Genomic DNA, 7,075 nt, shown 5'->3' on the forward strand with positions numbered 1-7,075 from the left:
CGGATGGATGGATGGATGGATGGATAGAAGGAAGGATGGATGGATGGATAGAAGGAAGGATGGATGGACGAATGGATGGATGGATGGATGGATGGATGGAAGGATGGATGGGTACGTTCTTGCTGTCTGATCTAAGAGAATCTCTCCAGTCCTCCCCTGAATGTAACAGATGTGCAAACATCATGACTGGAGTCCACAAACTAGAGCAGATGTTGGACTGCTGGCTCTCCCCGTTCCACATAAATCAATTGCTGATTACATCCGGGTGTCTCTGTCATTGAACCAGCTGGCTGCACATCCACATCCACACTACAGCAGCATCAGAGGTGGCCTGTTTGTAAGAGACAAGAGTCTCCCTCACAGGTGATCAATGAGCATCACTGCAGGTTGGATGACCAGCAGGCCAAAAAGAGGAGCTGAGAAGCGCCCCCGCCTGCATTACAGCCTCTCCAGGTCTGCATGTCAGGCTGTGCACAGTACTGTGGCTAGTTTGAGTACTGGAGTTTGACACCTTTGAATATTTGAATATTGAATATATTGAATATTTTTAACATAAAACATGACAGGACTGAAGAGGTGGTAAAATACAAACTGCAACAGCCAATAAAGTTCTAAGATAGAGAATAATCCAAACAAGAGCCAACAGTGAGAATGCACCAGATTATCTCCAAAACAAAAACATACGTGGGAAAGAAAATGATGAATGTTGTTGCATAAATAACATGGTTAAAAAAAAATTACAATTTTAATACTAAAATATGACCTCTTTTACAGCTCTCAATTATCCTGTCAGCTTCAACGCTGTTTCTTCTTCACTCTTTTAGTTTGGCAAACATTTTCTCTAAAGTTGAAGGTTTTGTTTCCTGAATTAGAATGAAACTCTTGTGTATTAAACGTATTCATAAATGCATCTTGTGTGAGCATTGTTGTTTCTTTGGACATTTGTGAACATATGATCTTTATGTCTGTTATTCCTCTGAAGACACCACTCGAGCTCAGATCAGGAAATGAATTCATTCAAACACAGTCAGCATGCAGACGAACCCTTTATTTCAAGTGGTTTACACAGAAATGTTGCACTGTGCTTACATGAGTTGCAGTAACAAGATTTCACAAAAACATGAATTGAAAAGATGAAAGATCTCAATGTATTTATTTAAAAGACATTTCTGAGGGTGACTCAGCAAATCCATCATCTGAAGACCTTAGGCAATTCTGCACCTCTAGCAGTGCATGTGGTGTCTGTAGGCTGAGGTATTTTACATTGCATGCATGCCTTTTAGGATTAGGTCAGTGCGGGTCATCTCAGAGCAGTGGCTGTCATTTTACATTTGAATGCTTCAAAAATTGAAAAGCTGCAAGAGACACCTGAGGTCACAGACAGACATTTAGGCTGCAGGTGAAAAACAAGAGCTGTGGTGTCAGGCTGCTCTGTTTGTCTGGAACGCTTTACAAACAACAGCTGGACTTTCAAGGTTCAAACGTCTGTGTCTGCACATGTCTGAAGACAGTCAGCACTCTGTTTGCATGAATAATAATTAATTATTTCAACAACTTTGACCTTGATTTTGAAAAAAACTGAACTATTTAAGCTGCCAAGAAACAAGACAAGTTAGGAGACAGATTACACTCAAACATTTAAAATGTTAAAGCCATTAGGTATTTTACAAAGATTAAAGGCGGATTATAAACGACCCCCACCTAATAGTTACCATTGGAATGAAGCAGAACATACAGCTTTATTGGGTTTAGCTCTTGTAGTGACACTCTACTGCGATGGCTGTGCTCTGGCTCCTCGTGATGGGACTCCTCGCCATGGACTTGGGGTTATAGATCAGCTTGAAGGCGTAAACAAAGCCTTTATCTTCCAGCTGAAAGGGAATGAGACGACTTTAATGACGTTGTGAAATGTGTGGAAAAGATCCAACTAAATGAACATCTGATCTTTAAGACAGGACTGAACACCCATGTCCTCAAGAGGCACAAGCTGCTGGTTTTCCAGCTCTTCCTCCACTGCTGACCACCTAGATCAGGATGTGGAGTTACTGATCAGCAGGAACATGTGAAGGCAGAGCTAGAAAAGCACGGAGAAGGCTTTGACTCCTGAGGACCAGCTCAGCTTTAGGATGACTGTCATTCTATAAGCAGACATTCAGGAACAATAGAAAACAGTCTTAACATCATACATAGAAGAAAGTCGTACCATCAGAGTGCTGCCGCACTCGTGCAGCTCAGACTCAAAGATCAGCACCTGGGAGTGGTCATCCACCTCAGTGACTGGACAGCCCCCCAGTGTGATTTCATCTGGACTGATCAGTGCGCCGATGCCCAGCAGGTCCTGACTCACTTCAACCTGGACCTTACTCTCCCCACACTTTACCGCCACCCTGTTGGTTACCACCGGCTGCTGCAGCTTGAACTGGACCGGTGGCCTGTTCACTGGATCTGCTGGGGGTTCTGGAAACTTCCACTTGAGCTGCTCGCCTGCAGGCCGGATCCGTTTTGGGTCGAGCCCATCGTCTAGCAGAGATGGGAAGTGGTCTTTCCCAGACGTGGCTCTGGTCCGGGTTGCAGCTACCTCAGGATTCTGCATCTTGCCTGCCCAGGGAGGGGGCCTCATACCACGACGCTGTGCATCACCAACACCACAGAAGGCAAGCACTAACACCAAACCCAGCAGCTGCAAGAAGGCCATTGTTGCATGCAGACTCACCTTTGCAGAGCCTTTTTAAGTTCTGAGGCAGGGTGGCTCCTCCCTGAGCTTCAGCAGCTGAATCCTCCCCACACGTCTGTGTGCAACTGGCCTTCCTGCTCTGAGATCTACAGACATCACACCTGCTAGTGGAAAAAAATGATTTTAAAGAAGGCTCTTCATTGCATGTAAAAATCCAACAAAACAAGAAAATGATGCAAATGTCCTGTGTGACTGAGCTCGTCTTCCCGTGAATGCTCACGTCTTCATGGATCTCATGTTTCCTGGGAAAAGAATGGTTAACATGAACACTGAGATTGATCATTCTGCTGATCAGGGTTCAATCGTTTCAGCATTCAGATCATCATTGCTACTTTTGTTTTTTTCAGAGTAGAGAACGGAACCTAACAGAAAAAGAGCTTTGTTCTTCCTCCAGTGGCATGTTGGCTTCATCATAAGTAATTGTTTTTTCTGGGGCAAAACTGCATTTTTTTGGTCTAATTTTTAAATGTAAGCTTACAACAAAGCAGGTCTCTCAAAACAAAACTCCACTTGATGTTTAAGTGATAAATGGGGCTTTTTGGCTACAGATTTATTATTATTATCTGAGTCATAAATGTACACAGAGTTAAGCAGCAGTACACACAAAAATCTTTGCTTTGTTCAGTTCAATGCCTGAAAGGTTCAGGAAAAACCCAGAAAAGTGAAGTTTGTGTGGACGTCCCAGGGGCTTTAAGTTAAGATTTCATGATCACAGCTGGTCAGATGAGCTCAAATGTTGCATTGAGCAGCGATTAGATGTTTGAGCGTCCCAGAAAGTGCATCTGTGATGCAGCAAACCTTTGTCAGAGGATGAAGTAAAAATCAGCAGCCGGCAGTGGAACAGTTGTTCATTCTGTCAGATCTTTCTCCACTCTGCCTCTGTTCAGACGGACAGGCGTGTGCTCCTCATCAGTCTTTGAATTGGATCCCTACATTACCCCCACATCCCGAAGTGGAGGGTTACCATGGCAACATGTGCGCTCTCTGGACTGCTGCTTCAGCTGGTCTGCATGTCAGTACTGCACAGATGTTCTTGGTTCCAGATTTCTCCTGCACGTTCCGCCTGTGGGAAATGATGCTGCATCGTGCTTTGGGGACCCCAAAAGGGGAGAATGTGTGCAGGATACAGGATGCTGCTGACACCTTCAGAAAAGCCTGACTGTCCTAAGCTGGTTCAAACCCTGATGAGCATGTGAGGACAAACGTTCTGTTGATGTTCATTCGCTATTTAGCAGAGGGAGACATGAGTGACCCGCTGTTCCCACACAAACAGCGTTTAGTGATTTTTCAACAACCTGAGCTAATTAGGTCAGAGTTTTAGTTAAATCTCCTTATTGACAAAAGAACTTTGATTCTATCATTACTTCATGGGAGTTTGACTTTTAGTCATTGGATTCCACATCTTAAATTGACTTCATTTCTTCTCCTTGTGTTCTCTGCTGATGGTAACAGTTTTCCACATCGTTTCTGTTTGTGAAGGCTCTATCATTGCTGAAAAGAACAGTTGGAACAGAGGAAAGTGATGGAATGGTTTGAGATGAGAGACGGTCCCTAAACTGAAGGTTTGTGTTTCTGATTTCATGTTCAGACGGAGGTTTCTTTGGAGTTGGTTAAAGCTTTGAGAAAGTTCCTGAGAACAAGGTTTATCTGTGAACGCCAGAAGCAGAGAGTTTTCTTTCCGGAATAAAGAAGACTACACACAGCCTCTGTTTTCTTCAAACACTGCACTGTGATTTATTCTTTTGACTAAAAGGAAGATAAGGCTGAAGGCCGCATGCTCTGCAGACATTTCCAGCTCACCTTCTATGTTTTTCCTTCTCTGCTGAGAGCTGACCCGCTCAGGTTATAGTTATGACTGTCAGGCAGAACATGCTGGTTCCTCACCTTTTTGATATTGTATTGTCTGCACTTTTTCAAATTTATAGAAGATCAGTCCGTTCTCTGCTTGGATGTTTTCTTTCATGACATTGAGTTGTTTCCCGTTCGCCTCACCTGTTGCCGTTCTGCTTCCTCACAGGTGAACTCACCAGCAGGTAGCTTTGTGGTGGTGAGCCTCTCTGCTCAGAACCGTCCCTGCAGCTGTGCTGCTCTTTCACTCGATTCACAGACGCCCTTCTGGCTCTGAAATAACATGGGAGGAGCTGCTTCCTCCTCTGGTTTGGGTTGAGGGGGTTCAGGCATCTAACAACCTCAACAGAAACACATTTGCATTGCGTAATGAAGTCTTTAGTAATCGTCAGAAAGTCTCATTAGTTCTTGGTCTTTGCTTCTTCGCGGTGTGGAGTTCCAGCCTCTCCTGCATCAGTGTTTGCAGATCTGAGTCAGGTTTGCTTAATCCTAAACTGAACAGGAGAGATTTTCTTCTTCATTAAACATGCTTGATCCATTTGTTGTGGTTTATGTCTATTCTTTGCCAGGATGGTTTTTGAAAGGCTGGTTTGAAGGAAAACACAAACATGTCGGGATTGTGTCTTTGTCAGCTGTACCAATATTAGTATAAATGTCACCGCCAAGACCTTAAAACCCTTTCAGGTGGAAAAACAACAATGCTGATTTTTCACTGCAGCTGTCAGACTGATGGAGTCGAGCTCTCTCATGGCAGCAGAATGCATCCTGCAGGAAACCCCAGCATGCACAGCCCATGCTGCCCCACGCTGATGCTCATTAAGTTTATTGCTCTAAGAGCCCAATAAAAGCTCACATGAAAACCCCATTAATTGCTCTCCTGTTGTCTTCATCACATGAAGACAAACAATGCAGAAACACAGCAAAGCTTTAACTGTCCACTAACTTGGTTAGTTTGCTTAACATGGTGAAGCACTGGCTGACTGTTTACCTAAAACTGAATCAGATTCAAATGCTAATGGAATCCCACATTACTGTCAAAACAAGGTTAGCTGCATAAAGCAGAATTCTGCCTACAATAACTCACACAGCTAACATCTCCTGGGTCTATTTGCAAAGTCGGCAGTTAAATGAAACCGCGATTATAATGATTTCTTACCACAAAGTGAACTTTGTTCATTCAGAATATGGAATTGAAGGCAAAAGAAAAGTCTGGAAAGCTTCAGAGGAAAACTTCTTTTATTCTGATTCTGTCAAATTTTACTCAGCTCTCTGCTGCCATCTGTTGGGCATAAGTTGAAATGTCAGAAAACAAAAGAAACTAATCGTCTGCATTTAATTACAAAAAACGTATCTGAAGATCATTGAAAAATCTCTAACAAATGTAAGAAATCCTTACTAGACTCGATGGCATCAGAAAACTCATGGAATTAAAATTGTGCTGAACACCTCTAGACAAAATGGACAAAAACTTCTCAGAGAGTGAAAGGTAACCACAGGGATCTAGAACCAGTAAAAACATGGAGCAGGATGTTTGGTAGACTCACACATTTCATAATAACATGATTTTTAAAAACAGAACCAAAAATACATTTAAATAAAAAACACATCTTTTGTTTTTGTCCATGTTTATTAAAGTGTGTGTGTAGGTGTGGGTGTGTGTGCGTGCGTGCATGTGCACGTTGGTTGGGGTTTCTAGTTGTAAAAGCCTCTCCAGTACCAGCAGGTGCAGTTCAGGCCGGCAGCAATGAGCAGGATGACCAGCAGCGTGATGAAGAGGCCCATGCCGATGATGGTGGCCACCACAGCCCAGATCAGCGTCCTCTTGGACATGTCGATCAGGGGGGACCTGAGGGCCATCTTGGCCCTGCGTGCCCGCCGCCGGTCCTGTGGGGGGTAGCGGGCCAGGTTGACACTCTCCATGTTGAGAGAGCGGAGCAGGCACGCTCTGTGGTGACTCAGCCGGTCAAAAGTGTGTTTGCCGTGGTAGCTGCCCATGCCACTCTGACCTGAGGGGACACAGCCACGAGTCATCAGGGGGAGGGGTCAGAACAAGAGCTTTTCTGTGAGAAAGTGTGGATTAACATCTCATAAAGTCCTGGAGAAAGCAGTTTTCTTTGTTAGTTTGAGCCCACACTAATGAGTTCATCACATTACCAATAATATTTAATCTGATTCTTTTATTTTTGAAAAATGTGATCAAGAATTTGGGGCAGAATACTTTAATAAGTGTGACGTTCTGCTGCTGCTGGAACTTTTCAACGTGCCCTGCCATTCTGCTCACCTAGCAGGTGGGGCAAATGATTTTAATTAGCACTGCCAGGTATTTAAGTCAGAGGAAGTCTCACCAAGGCAGGCAGGGATCAGAGCAGGGATCAGAGCAGAGCAGAGCAGAGCAGAGCAGAGCAGAGCAGAGCAGAGCAGGGAGCAGAGCAGGGAGCAGAGCAGGGAGCAGAGCAGGGAGCAGAGCAGGGAGCAGAGCAGAGCAGAGCAGAG

General features: G+C 44.2%; 2 protein-coding genes across 4 annotated transcripts in view; both read right to left on the bottom strand.

The window, feature by feature from the left end:
- Positions 1-1,719: 1,719 nt before the first annotated feature.
- On the bottom strand, positions 1,720-2,715 carry LOC112136404. The gene is made up of 2 exons (XM_024258089.2): positions 2,204-2,715; positions 1,720-1,871 (listed from the first exon to the last, which is right to left on the bottom strand). The coding sequence occupies exons 1-2, from the start codon at positions 2,693-2,695 to the stop codon at positions 1,749-1,751; spliced, it is 615 nt and encodes a 204-aa protein (XP_024113857.1). The 5' UTR covers positions 2,696-2,715; the 3' UTR covers positions 1,720-1,748.
- Positions 2,716-5,800: 3,085 nt separating this feature from the next.
- The window catches only part of LOC112136362 (aldehyde dehydrogenase, dimeric NADP-preferring), a 23,488-nt gene continuing 22,213 nt past the window's right edge, over positions 5,801-7,075 (bottom strand). For all 3 annotated transcript variants that reach the window (XM_036214979.1, XM_036214980.1, XM_024258013.2), the window contains exon 10: positions 5,801-6,588. In XM_036214979.1, coding sequence (XP_036070872.1) covers positions 6,275-6,588 — 314 coding nt within the window. In that variant the 3' untranslated portion in view covers positions 5,801-6,274. The remainder of the gene's footprint in view (positions 6,589-7,075) is intronic.

Source organism: Oryzias melastigma, linkage group LG13 (genome assembly GCF_002922805.2).
Source record: "Oryzias melastigma strain HK-1 linkage group LG13, ASM292280v2, whole genome shotgun sequence".
NCBI lineage: Eukaryota > Metazoa > Chordata > Actinopteri > Beloniformes > Adrianichthyidae > Oryzias > Oryzias melastigma.

Excerpts from the sequence above, each read along its gene's own strand:
- LOC112136404 (XM_024258089.2), bottom strand. The coding sequence starts at position 2,695 with ATGGCCTTCTTGCAGCTGCTGGGTTTGGTGTTAGTGCTTGCCTTCTGT. Across the intron at positions 1,872-2,203 it reads AGTGCGGCAGCACTCTGATG|CTGGAAGATAAAGGCTTTGT; the intron begins GTACGACTTTCT and ends ATTCCCTTTCAG.